Below are 15,517 nucleotides of genomic sequence, written 5' to 3' on the forward strand. Positions count from 1 at the left end.
CCTATCCTACCCCGGAGGACAGCCTAGGACACAGCCTAGAGCCGTCTCCTAACCCGGGGGACACCTAGGGGACAGCCTAGAGTCCTATCCTAACCCGAGGGACACCTGGGGGACAGCCTAGAGCCGTCTCCTAACCCGGAGGACAGCCTAGGGGACAGCCTAGAGCCGTCTCCTAACCCGGGGGACAGCCTAGGGGACAGCCTAAAGCCCTATCCTAACCCGGGGGACACCTAGGGGACAGCCTAGAGCCCTATCCTAACCCGAGGGACACCTGGGGGACAGCCTAGAGCCCTATCCTAACCCGAGGGACACCTGGGGGACAGCCTAGAGCCGTCTCCTAACCCGAGGGACACCTAGGGGACAGCCTAGAGCCCTATCCTAACCCGGGGGACACCTAGGGGACAGCCTAGAGCCCTATCCTAACCCGGAGGACAGCCTAGAGCCGTCTCCTAACCCCGGCGCGCGAAAAGCACAAAGCACCCCGCTTCTTGGGCCCAGTCCCGAAGCCCGTCGCTCCCCTCCGCACCCCCCCCCCCCCCCGCACCTGTTGGGCAGCCTCCCCAAGAGCCTTCCTGCCCAAGTGCTTTGGAAACTGTCCACGGAAACCCAGAGGCCAGGGAATGTGACGGGCGACCGTCATGCAGCCGAGCGGGAGCCCGAATAGCGGACACAGGGGGCCGGGCTTGGCGGGGGTCGGGGATGCCGAGTCCGGCCCCCGCCACCACGGCCGCGCGGCCGGTGCCCAGACGGGGCGGGCGGCGCCGTCGCACCCCGGGCACCGCGCCGGCAGAAGGGGCTCCGGGCGGCCGGACGCGCAGCTCGCAGACGGCGGGCAGCGCGCGCCGCGGCCGCCCCCCCGGGGCTGCCCCGCCGACCTCCCGCCCGCCGCCGCCGCTCCCGGTCCGCCCCCGCCGGGCCCCGGCCCCGAGCCCCGCCGGCGCCCGGCGTCCCCGGCCGCGCGGCCCGGCGCCATGGAGCCCGCGCGCCACGCCGACGTCCGGAAGAAGATGGCGGCCGCCCTGGCGGCGGCGGCGGCCTCGCCAGCGCCGCTGACGCCACTGGAGCGCGCCGGCCGGCGGGCGGCGGAGGGCAGCGGCGGCGGCGGCCCGGGCTCCGGCGAGGGGCGGGGCGAGGCGGCGAGGGGGCCGGCCGGGGGCGGAGGCGGCGGCCGGGCGGGCTCCTGGCGGGAGGCGGCGGGGCTGGTGTGCGCGCGGAACATGGCGGGCGTCGGCGACGCGGTGCCGGCAGCGGGCGGCCGTGGCGGCGCGGACGGCCCCGAGCGGGACGGCGGCGGGACGGCGGAGCAGCCGGGCGGCGGGCACGGGCCCCCGGCGGCGCCGCAGCGCACGGAGACGCTGGGCTTCTACGAAAGCGACCGGCGGCGGGAACGGCGCCGCGGCCGCGCAGGTGAGCGGGCGGCGGGCGGGCGGCGCTAGGCCGCGGCGGGGGCGCGGGGCGGGGCCCCCGGGGCGGGGGGCGCGGGGCCGAGGCTCCCGGGGCGGCTGACAGCTCCCGGGCGGGTCCGCAGCGAGCCCGGCAGGTGTGTGGGCGCGGGGGCCACCGCCCTGCGCTCCTCCAGTGAGACCCGGGTCCGAGCGCGGCAGGTCGGCGAGCATCTCCGGGTCCCGGGAGCTCCGGCTGCCGGGCTCCGGGCAGCTGTCAGGCTCCCGCCGCCAAGGTGACTTTTGTTGTGCATTTGAGCGAACTTGAGCCCCAGAAACCTGTTAGCGCGCCCCGCGCCGCGCCCTCCGCAGCCGCCTCTAGCCCCGTGGCCCTGACCGTGAAGTTCGCTACTGTTGCCGGAACCGAAATAGTGAGCGCTCTTCAAAATGTAACCTGTGAACTTTTCCCAAACAGAAACTTATGCCGCTTAAAAAAAAAAAAAAAAAAAATGGCTGCAAAGATGCACTTGCGAACCCTGCTGTCAATGACGGGATTTAAGCATATTGTTGTTATTTCTTGCAGCTGTCGGGTTTTATTTTGCTTTTCAAAGCATGTTTTTAAAAATTGCCTTTGCATGGATGTTGCTGTTGCATAGTAAGTAGTCTTAAAAGGAAAAAAAAAAAACAAAAGGTTTTGAGATGTATGTTTCATTGAATGTAGAGGGTTCACAACCTAGTAATTCTTACATAAGTCTGAGTTTTGAACAGCAACCAAACCAGAACTTTGTTAAATTTCTTCCCCCACAAAAAATAGCTTCTGGTGCACAATAAGGGCTTTATTAGCCGTTATTTTCTGCAGTTCATACACATAAATGTTTAAGTCATAAGGCTTACGCATTGATTGTAGGGGGGTATTGAAAATGGAGGCTGATCAGGTGAGACCCTGATGGATTTGCTAATTGACAGGGGACATAGGTTAGATTTTGAAGAGGTCCATATCTTTGAAAAATTAAGTACAGACTGTACCCTGTTCAGTTTTTTTTTTTTCAGTTAACCACTTAAAAGTTCTCAACTCTATTTGGTTTAGTCGTCAGTCAAACATTTGCTTGCAAGAGTACTCTCTGAATTGGCAGGGTCTAAGTAAGACAAAGTATTAAATCTCTCAGCTGTCTGTTTACTTACTTAGACTTGACTATTAAAAAGTACTCTGGGCCCTGGATACTCATTTGGTTAGAGCCTCACCCCTATATGCCAAGGTTGCAAGTTCGAGCCCGGGTCAGGGCACATAGAAGAATCGACCAATGAAGCATAAAATAAGTGAAACAACAAATGGATGTTTCTGTCTCTCTCTCTCTCTCTCTCAATCAATCAATCAATCAATAAATTTAAAAAAGAAAGCACTCTGATGCAAATAGAAATAAATTAGCCAGGTGTCACTATAATTTCTTTGAAATATTTCTGAGTTTCAGGAAAGCCAATATTATAAAAGCCTTTTTTTTTTTTTTATTGTTGTTTCTTTGCATGCACAGAAATTGGAGTTGTCAGGAACCTTTTGATGAGCCAGATGTTGGGCCCTTGGGGGAACCCCTAATACCCCTTGCCTGGCCCTTGCTGGATGGGTCTGGGTGCCCATGGACTTTCATAGACTTCATCACACCACACACCCATTCTTCATTAACATGGGTTACTGAGCAGGGTTTCCTTAACATGTTTGAAGCTGGGCTTTTAACCCATAGTTGCAAAAAAGTCGTTATCAGGGAACAGGCTCAGCTTTAGTCGGTGGGTGATCCTTGTTTCCCCAACTCCCTGACTTGTGTGTGAGGAGAGATGACAGTGGCAGCACTTGGGGATCGGGACTTAGGTGAGAACCCCAGGAATTTTTCAGCTGGAGTCACCAGCCAGTGCTGGTCCCTCTGGGCCTCCCCGTGGGCCCCTATTCTTCCTCCCATGTTTGTCTTTGCTTTGCCCGTCACACAGCTCTTGCTACTGCAGGTGCCCACCCTCTAACTCAGGTGCCACATTGGTTGGAGACATCCCCCCTGGAGATTAGAATTCTTCCAGCACCCTTAAACGCCCAGGCTGCAAGCGGCCTCTGCATTCACCCTGACCCTCCAGCATTGCTCCCTTCCGCTGCTGGGTAACCTTTCCTTGTCTTCTGTCCAGAATTAGAAAACTGCCCGAGGGGCTGGCTTGGGCCGCTCAGCCTTTGAACGGCACCTCTTAGCTCCTGTGAGAAGCATTTCTCCCAGAATCAGCAGTCTTCCCAGCCGAGGGGCTTGCGCGGACGGTGTTGCTTAGTTATTTTTTATGTTCTGGTGCTGCCTCTGATTCCCTAGTGCCCTCTCCCCAAACTAGAGCAGCCTTTGTCTTTCCTTTGGTGTCTTGGGGACCTGACCACCAGTGAGTTGCGAAGTCCCCTTTTGCCTTTCTCCCAAGGAATTAGGGCTCTTATAAATGAAGATGTTCGTTGGCCTGTCCTAAGACCCTAGGGCTCCATAAATGAATATACAGATTAGGTGCTTATCCAGACCACCCCCTGTCAGAGGGAAATAATGCAAAACATGGTGTTTGATAGTCACTTTTTGAAAATACCTGTCCTTATTAATGTATGTGTATAGAAGATAAATGTGACTATTATGGTGTATACACTGCTGTATGTATATACCTGCACGTGTACCCACATTAAGCCTATGCTTTGCTTTTGTTTGTCTTTTCAAGCTCTCTTAATCACTTGGTTCTCTGAACTTCCTTTTTAGCTTATGTGTTGCCTAGCATTGGACTGAAACTTACACCTTAACTAATACTTATACCCTAACGTAGTTAGAAGTTGCTATCCTCTCCTCATTCCTGTTTTCATGCTCTCAGAGTGATCATTGGGTATTCCACATGGCCTTTAGTGGTCGCCGGTCTTGGGCTCTGGGTATAGTGGTCACCAGGAACTGCAGATTCATCTCATCTGCCTTCTTTTCTTCCTCTCTTAAAAAGAATGCCAACTGCTGTTGTCCTTTTTGAAAAACATTTAACTGCCTCATTGAATGACAAAAAGAGGAAGTAATATACAAGTGAAAATATGACTAATGATCCTTTTCCTACTTGATAGGGACAAGACCTCCTTAGTGCGAATGTTACAAAACATGAGGCAGGTTCTATCACCAGCATGGTTGTAACAAGTAGACTGTTAATATAGTTATACAGATAACTGTTAGAAATGAAGAGGGGACATTTTTTTATGGTCCTAGAACTTTACTGTTGTCCTTTTTGATGTAAGACCAGCTGTAAATACATTTTACCATGTTTTTGTGCTTGTTCCCCACTTGACTCATCTGTAAAAGTTCTAAATGGGAGAGTTTCTGCATGGCCATATTCGCACTTAGGAATCTAGGTCTAGCAAGTCAACCTTGGACTCAGAATTAGGCAATCTGTTCTTGGCTCAGTTCTGTTGTTGAATTGCCTTGTAGACTCTAGGCTTGCCTAATGCATTTGGCCGTGTTTCATAACGTCACGGCTAAACAGTATCTGAAGTATCTCAGTTGGCTGCAGTGACCATGGAGACTTAACAGTAGAAGACATGGTGTAAAATAAGTATAACACCTGCTGGTGAGGATGAAACAGTACCTGTAGGATGCAGGTGTTGGAGTTTGTGTAGGGGTGGGTATTACTTATAAAACAAGAGTCTGAAGTAAGGGGTGGGTAGGCAGTATTGTTTCTGATTGTAATAGTACTGTGGGGCCATTCTTTCCCTTTTTAAATGGTGACTTCACTTCTGCTTAAGCTTGTTACCATCTGTTTTGCTTCTCTTCTCTGCCTTTACCCAATATAGACCTCTAGGCAGGAAAAAAGATTCAAACCCAGAAAACCAATTGATCTTTTTTAGCAACTCCCACGAAAGATTTCAAGTGGGACAGAGATTTTTACTGTTCATATTTCCTGTGCCTTATATTTTGTGTAATTAAAAACTTAAGCTTTTCTTATAAATAACATTTTTATTAAAATATAATTTCATTTAACCGGTCCTCATCCTCCATAGAATATCTTACATAGTATCTCTGTGGCCCCAGACTCACCCTAATGGATGATTAAAGGCTATGATTCTGAAATTATGCTCCAGAATCAATGCTTGGTTTCTCATTTACAAAGAAAAATGAGAGTAACTATAAAACTGGCTGGGAAATTACTTGGAGTAACCACAACCCTGATACAGATAAGGTAAAATTAACTTCTCCTGACAAACTAGGCTCTGCTTTAAAACTCTCTCTTGCTTTCCCTAACTAGTACGTGTAAACTAAACAAGCAGTGAGAAGTTTTTCATTTTGGTCTTTGACCAGGTCAATATCTTGGCTTTTTTAAATGTGTAACTTAGCCCTCGCAGCTCATTTGTGGCCCAATTTGGGGAATGCTTGCATGAAAGAGGTCTTTGGAAAGACTATATAGCATTGAATGTCAGAATAATGATATTACAAATTTTCTGCCTCTTTCTTCCCACAATATAAACAGTTAGAGGGTCTTAAAACTCGAACGGTGTCTTTACAGCATTTGACTTCAGAAGGCAGAATTGCTGTTGTGTTGATTCCTGGTTTGCCTTACTCAAGGGTGTGCCTCTATATTGTGTAATAAACTTACATTTAATATTTTAGTGTAATCTTAGTAAAGTTTATTTAAGTTTTACATTATTTAAGGCTATGGAAAGTTGTATGTTTCATAATATTTTCCTAACAGTTAACCAGTATTACTTTACAATTTTTTAATGGCCAGTTCTATTTTAAGAAAGATATATTTAGACATACTACTGAACATATAAATATATGTGATTACTCATTACTTTTAATTAATACTTTCCCATCCTGGCTTATTTCTAAAACAATCTATCTCAGTAGATAACTAAAAGATAATACTTCTTTTAGGCAAGAGGGAGAAGCAATGTTTTCTATACTTTTTCTCAATTAAAGATACCAGATCATAGAGCATTTCTGTGGTAGGAGATGAATATTGATTAAAAACACTCTGGACAAATTGAAATGGATTTATGATTGGTATTATTTTCCTTACATTAAATATTCCAAATGGACAAAACTTATTTCTTCTAACGTAGAAGCACTTGTTTATATTTTACAATTAAATAGTAAAATACTTCTATTTTAAAGAGACTTACTGAATGGTATTTCTTCATGGTGAGAATTAGATAAATGAACTAAAGTTGGTTGACATCTAAAAAGTTGTTAGTGTTCAGAATATAAACATTTATTATTTTACTTTGGAAAAGAATTTGCTCTTAAAATATAAAGGCAGATGTTGAGTACAACAGATGCGAGTGACCCTTTTGCTCAGAAGCAGTGAAATGTCATCACAGTATGGAAAAAGGTACACTGGCTACCTTGAAGAGTGGTGCCCACAGGTAAAAGAACAACAGCCTTCCTACGTAATTGGTCAGGCAGCTATACCCAGGAGCACAGGACAGGTGAGTGCAGGCAAGCCTGTAGAATGCTAACAACGTCTAAAAAACAAAACAACACGGAAATACTGTAACAGAGCTACATTGATACGGAAGATTAAGTAGCATCCTGTAAAATATGACCAGGGCTGGGGGATAGGTGGGCGTGGGCTGACAACGCAGCACGCGGGCTAACACAGTCCCCTTCCTCGGTATGAGACACAGGGCTCTTTCTGATGGTTGAAGCCAGAGTAGTACTAGGTTATCTTCTCTCGTAAGATTGTCAGATGACCGATGACAATTATTGTACAGAGTAGAGAGCTCACTGGGCTTGCAATGCAAAGACCTAGGTTCTGTTCCCAGCTTCCCCCTTAACTTTTCAGTGACTTTGGACCAGTTTCTGTGAGCCTCAGTTTCTTGGTTTACAAAATGTGAGCATCGTTATCTGCCCTCTTCAGCTCTCAGAACTGTGAGGATTTTATGAGGTAGTATGTGCAAGATCTTCATAAACTGTCTCTTGCCATAGAGGGAGGATCCTAATCCTTAAATGGGGCCAGTTCTCCAGGAAGGTGGGAGAAGGAAGTGAGATAAAGCTTTTGGAACATTTTGCCCTGTGAAACGTAGTTCTTTTATTAGTACTGCTTTAAAGGTATCTTGTAAAACAATTCCGCAGCCCATTAGTATGGTGTGAATTGTACACAAACACTACCCTTGGATTCAGAACCGCCCGGGTTCTGGATATTGGGGAGATTCAGATACATGGTACCTGTTTCAGAAAGCTCCAGGCTGTCAAGGAGCCAGCAAGTTAGCAGTGTAACGTAGAAGCAAACCCACAGCTACAGGAGTACAGAAAAGGGAGGACGTCCCAGTTTTCCAGAAAGCACCATGGCCTGTTTACAAAAGCACTTAAGACAACGATAGTCGAAAGAATCCAGTGCCAAAAAGCCCACGCTTTAAGGATAGACTGATTTTGAATTCTGGCTCCACCACTTACTCCTGTGTGATGCTGGGGGTTTCCTTAACCTGTCTGTGCCTTGGTTTCGTCATGTACAAAATGGACATCACAATAGAACCTGTCTCATAATTTTGAGAGCTCTTCACTCAAAACATATTTTTATCATTTGATTTTTAAGGGCTTACTTTAAAATTCCCCCTTGTGGAATGTAGATTGGTGTTTATAACTAAAATTCTTGCATTTCTAGAGGTGGAATCCTGACACAACAGTTTTCGTATTTATTTATAATATAGTGAAAACACTTTCATAGGTTTATATTGTAAAACTGCTTTACAGAAAAGTAGTTACGTAGGTCATACAGTTGTGCAATATACTTGTTTGTCAGATTACCTTTTATCCATGGAAACAGGATTGCAGAAGTAGCATCAGTAAACATTAGGTAACCACCAGCTAGAATTGGTTAATGTACAGATCTTGTGAAATTAATAGTAAGTGGTTCAAGACATTGTGTCATGCTTTGTGATTCTCTTATGCTTTCACGTAAACCCTCTCTCAGCCCTTCAGCCCCCCGGTGTGGAAGGCAGGCAGGTGGCAGGCATAAGCTGCTCTCAGCCTCGGTTTCTGCTCTGAGGCTTGAGGAGGGTCCCAGGACAAGTGTGCCCAGAGCTGGCGCCAGGACCCTTCCTCTGGCTTTGGTCCCCTGGTGGTTCCGGTGGATCCTAACAAAACGCTTCTAAAGGCTCAGGCAGCTGCTGTCATCAGGGGAAACATCATGTGGAGGAGAATTTCTGAATGAACAAGGGTATAGTTATCTCAGTCTTTGAATGTAATTTGCTTTTTTAGATTGAACATTGTGCGATAACCCGTTTCTATATCTCCTTAATGTGGCTGACATACTGGTGACTTCCCAGCGTCCCTCCCTGCACCTCCTGTGGATAATGCAGTCTCGCCTGCCGCACCCCAGGGCCCTCACTGCCTGTGACAGCGTCATGGCAACTGCCCTTTTAGGGGTGGAGGTTCAGGTACCTGTCAGGCCACCTCGACAGTCACTTAGACACAGAGGAGAAGCTCCTCATCTTCAATGGCTGCTGTGTCCAGAGAGGCACCAGGAGCTTTCCACGCTTTCCCTGCCTATTTCCCCCCGTCCCCCACCCCCACCCCTTTCTCAGAACAGCTCTGTCTTGGTCACTAGCGCTCTTCTCGAGGATCTGGTATCTCGGCCTTTGCCATTTCTGATTTCCAATTTTGTTTCTGTTCTCTGCCACACATCTCTGTGGCTTGCCTTCCTCTTCTCTGATCTACATGTTATTTTAGCAAAGCCTTTGTTGAGCACCTATTATGTGCTATGCCCCGAGGATGCAAAAGTAAGGGAGAAAACCAGACAGGAAAATGAGTGTAATAGGGTGCAGGGAAGCACAGGCAAGGGTGGGGCCTGGGCACGGAGTGGGGTAGGATGGTTCACCTGGCGACTCAGGAGCATCCTCACAGAGCAGGCGTGGCCGTGCCTGTTCACCTGTAGGAAACTGGGAGGGAATCTCAGGCCAATGAAGAGTGGGAGCCAACTGACATGTTTTCAAGAAATGAAAAGTGGTGTAACTGGAGATTTGTGACCTAGAGATTCAGGGTGCGCAGGTGCGAGGCACGGCTGAAAAGATAGCCAGGGGCCAAGTTGTAAGGGATCTGGTGTCCTCGCTGAGGTGTGGGACCTTACCTAGAGGTAATGAAGAGCCAGAGAGACAGGCGCGAAGGCTGTCCCTGGTGAGTGAGCCTGCTGACTCGCTGCTAGGCCAAGTCAGGGCTGAAGCGGGGTAGGTGGGAAGATGGGCACGCATTAGGAAGCTCTCGCAGTAACATGGAGAGAGAGGATGAGGACCAACAGCTGGAGTGTGGAAAGGAGGGGATCAGTGTTTCAGAGCAAGAATCAGCAGGGCTTGGTGAGAGGAGAGAGGCCGAAGCATCGTCAGCTTCTAGCGTAGAACTGCCTGCTGGTGCCATGAGCTAAAGTCGGGCTGTAGGCAGGGGAGTAGTGGGGAGGGTCCTGGCTCCGTTTTGCAGGGTAAAGGAGTGTGGACTTCCAGGTGGAGTTGCCCAGGACCGATTGGAAACATGGGTCCAGGCTCAGGAGTCAGAGCTAAAGAAATGGTGACTTTAGGGTTGAGATGATGGTTAAAACCTCAGACTGTCCCCGGAGCGTATGTATAGGGGAAAAGAAAAGAAAAAGAGAGAAGGTAACTGAGGACACATCAGAGAAAACCAGCCTGAAAGGATGGCCAGCGTGTTACTGGGACTCATGTTGGGTGTAGTGAATGGAGCGCCCACCAGCAAACACTTAAGGGTGATGATGATGAGGAGGAGCCGCCAGAGAGCCTTAGGACAGAAAAGTCTGCCACGGGGAGGAGTGGGGACACCTGTCCGGGGCAGAGGCTGCTTGGATTCCCGTGCCATGACTCAGAGCTCACTGGCACCTGGGACAGTGTGTGCAGGTGCCGTCTCTTCTGTTCTCTGTGTCCCATTGCTTCTTGGTTTTTACTTGAAACACCCAGTACTTATCGATATGAGCCAATCAGGACAGTCTTTTTTTCTAATTGGAAATCTGACCGAATGGAGTGTGGGTATAATTTTTGCTCTTTCACCAGTTTTGGCTGTTCTTGTTCGTAGCTCAGAAGCCTTTCTTATCCTCGCCTTCAGACAGCAGATCTTGTTCTGGTTTTAGCCAGCCGACAACAGATTAGAAAGTTCCTCACCAAAAGTTTCCTCCACATGGACCTGGGCCTTTTAATGGGATGTCTGGTTGTCCATGGCTTCAGCTGTACGCATGCTGAGAGTCTGATGCTCGGGGCCTCTGAGGATCCTGCGCTGGGCTGCAGTTACCTTTCATGGTATCACCAACTCTTCAAACAGATTATGAATCCAATATTTAAAGAAATGTGTGTGTGTGTGTGTGTGTGTGTGTGTGTGGTGTGTGTATGTATAATCCCTGGGGGTGGGGGGGTGGGGAGCATTAACATCTAAACATAAGCAAGCCACCTGACTTGATGCCTAAAGAACTAGCCATCAGTTCCTGTGCTGGAGGAGGTAAGCTGTCTTAGGCCCGTTGACATAGTAGGCCTGCCTCTGAGTCTTCCTAGGGGCATTGCAAGGGTTTTTTTTTTACTATAAATGCATGCAGACCTTATATAGGATGCAACTCCTTAATTAGAAAAAACAGACACGAAATCACCTCCTCTAGTTGTAATTTTTGGGAGGGGACACCACTACTGCATTTGGTGAGAGGACCAGAAGGCCAGCTCAGAGCAGAGAGGGCAGTTTGAAATCTTTGGTATCCTGAGTTCTGGCAGAGAGTTGGGCCTCCCCAGGAGAAGGAGTGGGAATGTCCGTGGAGTCGGGTGCTGAGAGGTCCAGGAGGCGACGGGCCGGGAGGGAGTGTGACAGGTTGGAAATAGCTGAGATCAAGCATTACCAGCTTGGCTTCTTGTCTCTAGTCGGTCAGCTGTAGCCAAGTGGGAAATCCCAGCCTCCCCTGGCCTGACTCACTCATCGGAGGCGAGAAGACTTGGGCTGTGTTAGCTGTGGAGGGACAGAGGAAACAGGTGGCAAATGAAAGAGCCAAGGAAAGGGAGGTCTTTCAGATCTGGTTGAAGTTCTGCTTGGTATGACTGACTATTGTAGGGGTTTGGTACGAGCCAGCCCAAGATGTCCCTCAGTGGTATGCGGATTATTCTGGGCTAAAGGCAACCAAGATCCTGTGGGCTCAATAGAAACTTCTGCCACCCCTACCCCCACCCCCACCCAAATATCTAGAACAGTGGTTCTCAACCTGTGGGTCGCGACCCCTTTGGCGGTCCAACGACCCTTTCACAGGGGTCGCCTAAGACCATCCTGCATATTAGATATTTACATTATGATTCATAACAGTAGCAACATTACAGTTATGAAGTAGCAACAAAAATAATTTTATGGTTGGGTCACAACATGAGGAACTGTATTTAAAGGGCCAGAAGGTTGAGAACCACTGATCTAGAAGAATTTAAATTAGGGGCCTGGCCCATGATAAGAGTTACCACCAGAAGTAACTTTTTTACCTATGTACATGGCAGGGCAAACTCATAATTACTGAACTCGGGCAGCTACCTTCTGAAGCCCCAAGGTGCCTAACCTGAACCCTAGCTCAGAATGTCATGGAGTCCCTATTTTCCCTTTTCGTCTCTGAACCTCTCATGTATGCGGGGGTTCCCACACATGTGTATGTAATTGAATTTGGTCACTTTCTCTTACTAATCTGCCTCCTGTTTATTAGATCATTAGACCAGCTGATAGAACCTGGGGGTAGGGGGAGCTTCTCCCTCCCCTGCACCATGGGTAGCATCCTGTGTAAGCCTTCACCTAGCAATCAATGGACACTTTTGCAGGATCTCTGAAGCTGAGGTTACTCCAGTATCCATGTAGTTCACCCAGGATAGTTCTTGGACTGAAGCAATGCCTGTTAGATGACTTGACTTCCTTTAAAAAAAACAAACATATATATACCTCCATGTCATATTTACTGTGTCTATGTGTGTGTGTGTGTGTGTGTGTGTGTGTGTGTGTATTTTGACTGTACTCTTACCTGCCTGCATAGTTCTATGTAACCTATAAGACACAGGACTGGGCTCTTGCAAAACACTTTTCAGACTATTCTGGCTCATAGTAATTGTCTCTTCTGTATTCCTGTGGAATTTTCAGTTTATACCACACAGAGAAGCAGTTTTCTCAGCAGTCTTTGCTAATGATTTATGTATAGTTCAGTTTTGGGCACAGAATTATAGATGACTTTGTTTTATTCTTTCATCATTGTTTTATATATGTATTACCTATGGCCCCAGCTAGCATATAAGTTCCTTGATAAATACTGTTCTCTTGTTTTGTGTCATTTTCTTTTCCTGTAGAGCTTTCATTGTTGAGGTTCCTCAGTGCTGAACTAACAAGAGGGTACTTCCTTGAACATAATGAGGCCAAGTACACAGAAAGAAGAGAAAGAGTGTACACTTGTATGCGAATACCAAGAGAATTGGAAAAGGTACCTTTTTTTTTCTATTACCAGACATCATTTTGAAAGTTATGTCAATGTGCTAATCATACAAAAAAAAATAGTGAGCAGTTTGAGTTGAGTTTTTAAATATTTGGAAATAATTAAATATATTGGGGGAGTAAGATAAAGAAAGAGCCTTTAAAGAGTATATTTTTAGTGTGAGATCCAATGATTCTTAACTTTGTTTCTTAGTAAACTTATCCTATTTCCATGTGTGTCCCATCCAAATAACCTTTTCCAAGGAATTAATCTCCACTTATTCTGTTAGTTCTCTTCAATTTTGTTTTATTAGAAACAGTTCTTTTTTCCATTCAGCATAATAAATTATTTAACGTCAGCCGTCTTTAAGGTTTTAGTTTCTCAGACAGCCTTCATATTTAAAAACATAAATTATAGTCTTTTCAAGAAAAAGGTGGTTCATTTTGCCTTCATCACAGAGAATATCACATCATAGGTTGGCATAGTTATAACAGCTCCGTGTCTATACAGACCATGTTCCCTCGATTGTGTCTCAGTCTGTCTAGACCAGTCAGATGTGGCAGGAAGCTACTCTCCTCTACATTGCTAGAGTTGGCGACTCTGAGCACTTCCACATTTCTTGCTAGAAAGAAAGAAGAAATAATTTAGCTTTAGCTATATTAAAACATGTTTTCATAGTTTTATAGTAACACTAGAGGCCCAGTGCACGAAATTCGTGCACGGGTAAGGTCCCTAGTGACAGCCAGCTGCCGGCTGGGCCTTCCTTCATTCCACACCACCCCCTGGTGGTCAGCACACATCGTAGCGAGCGATCGAACTCCAGGTCTCAAGTTGAACTCCGGAGGGGACACTTTGCATATTAGGCTTTTATATATATAGATACAACTTAAAATATTTCAGTCACTTCCTTAGAACCGTATTATCTGTTCCAGTGGCTGTTAGAAGAGTGTTGTTGCTTTGTTTTATCACATATAATAATGGCAAGAGGTGTGGTAGGCAGTGAGAAGGGAGGATCAGCTGGTTTGGCTGATGCTCTTTTTTTTATGACTGTCCATCAGTTGGGTAGAAGGATGAGTCAGGCGTAGAGTGACAACTTGAGAAATGTTGCTTCACATAGGTTCTTGGTGGCATGTCACATGCTGAAGTTTTAGGAAGTTCCGTGTTGGGAAGATCGGAGAGCTAGGGATCCAGCAAAGATTTTGGGAGAGAACACACATGACAGTGCAGTTCTGTGTTACCCTAGGTCAGGATCAGTGAATGTGCTTGGTTTATTTGTTCTAGGGAGTTCTAGGGTCCCCAGGGGAGCCGAGGGCCTGGAGGATGAGAAGGGAGGTGAAGGGGTGTGCGGGCGCGCTCTGCAGCAGCCTCCTCTTGCAGCAGTGCCTTTGTTCTGTATATTGGAGTTTATGTAAGATTTTCTTAGGGGTGGAGGATAATGTTTCTTATGCTTGCAAAAAGAAAGATTAAACTAATTCTTGGATCTTTCTTAGAACACTTTAAAAAACTTGATTTTCAAAGCTCACTTCTTTCCTCTAGTAATAAGCTGTGAGGTGGAAATGTGTGGACGTACTGCAGAGGCCGCTGGAGGGAGGGTCTGCTGGGGCCATGTTCTTGTCAGGACAACGTTGGCCCGTTGTCCAGCCACAGACAGTTTACCCACCTGCTTTCTGCAGGGAAGTGCTTTCTTCCACCTGGTGGAGCAGATCTGGACTCCGTTCTCTGGGGAGAACACAGAGGGATGTGCCTGTAGCCACAGCCAGGCCAGGGACACACCCAGGGGACTGCTTCAGAGCGGGGAGGTGTCTGTCTGTCTGACCCTGTCTTACCCCTCCTGTGACACAAATAATGAGCAGTGACAGCATCCCTTTATAATTCTATCACCTCATCAGAGGCAGTTCAATACACATCATTCTCTCTTCTTTATTGGTAACATTGAAATAACAAGCAAGTTTTTTAGTAGATTTCTCGTAGAAACTTACAAGCGTTTCATGTTTTTTATTGTGAGTATTAGGTTGTCTTCTGGGGAAAATGCCTACAGGTCTTGATAAGACTAAAGTATAAATCAGTGTTTTTCAAACTGTAATCCATGACAGAACCACTGATGGGTCACCCATATGTATGGATTTTTTTTTTTTAAGAAAAGAATAGAAGCATTAGAGCACATTGCCTATACTAAGGGTATTTTTTGTGTGTGTGTGTGAAACTTTGGTTTCATTTGTATGTATGTAAAATGTAGAATGTCAGGAAAGTTGAATTAATACTGTTCATGCACAGTTGTCATAACTTTCTAACCCTGCTTCCCATGAAGGAGGGTGTTGGTGTTAGGCCTATTTGGGAAAATTTGATTTAGTCTCTTAGAGCAACACTCTAGAAGCTTTATTGTTTAAAATGCAGGAAAGGAAGTCATACATTTCAGTTCAAGGCATTCTTCACTTCTAAGACTAAGGGAAACCTAGAGTGGAGGTAGATTTCAGTTTAACTTCAGGCTTAAATATTTCTCCTAACCATGAATGATACCCCTGTGGCCCTTATTTTCTATGAGTAGTGTTTCACCTCGGGCCTTCTTTATAAGAGCTGGGAGAATATCTAGACATTCATGTTAATCTAAATTAGGTTTTCTTTGTGGTTGCATTGTCTATTCTAATACATAACACCTTACTCATTTTTGTTCTTGTTTTCGGTAAACGTTATGACATTTTCTCCTA

At 46.8% G+C, this 15,517-nt stretch overlaps 1 protein-coding gene across 3 annotated transcripts in view; it reads left to right on the forward strand.

Annotated features, from left to right (window-relative positions):
- The first annotated feature begins 616 nt into the window (after nucleotides 1-616).
- Nucleotides 617-15,517, forward strand: part of TAPT1 (transmembrane anterior posterior transformation 1) — a 57,883-nt gene continuing 42,982 nt past the window's right edge. For 2 of the 3 annotated variants that reach the window (XM_059675272.1, XM_059675282.1), the window contains exons 1-2: nucleotides 617-1,407; nucleotides 12,691-12,821. In XM_059675272.1, coding sequence (XP_059531255.1) covers nucleotides 639-1,407; nucleotides 12,691-12,821 — 900 coding nt within the window. In that variant the 5' untranslated portion in view covers nucleotides 617-638. The remainder of the gene's footprint in view (nucleotides 1,408-12,690; nucleotides 12,822-15,517) is intronic. The other variant, XM_059675263.1, reaches the window with a different exon arrangement.

The sequence above is a fragment of the Myotis daubentonii genome, chromosome 1 (assembly GCF_963259705.1).
Source record: "Myotis daubentonii chromosome 1, mMyoDau2.1, whole genome shotgun sequence".
Taxonomy (NCBI): domain Eukaryota; kingdom Metazoa; phylum Chordata; class Mammalia; order Chiroptera; family Vespertilionidae; genus Myotis; species Myotis daubentonii.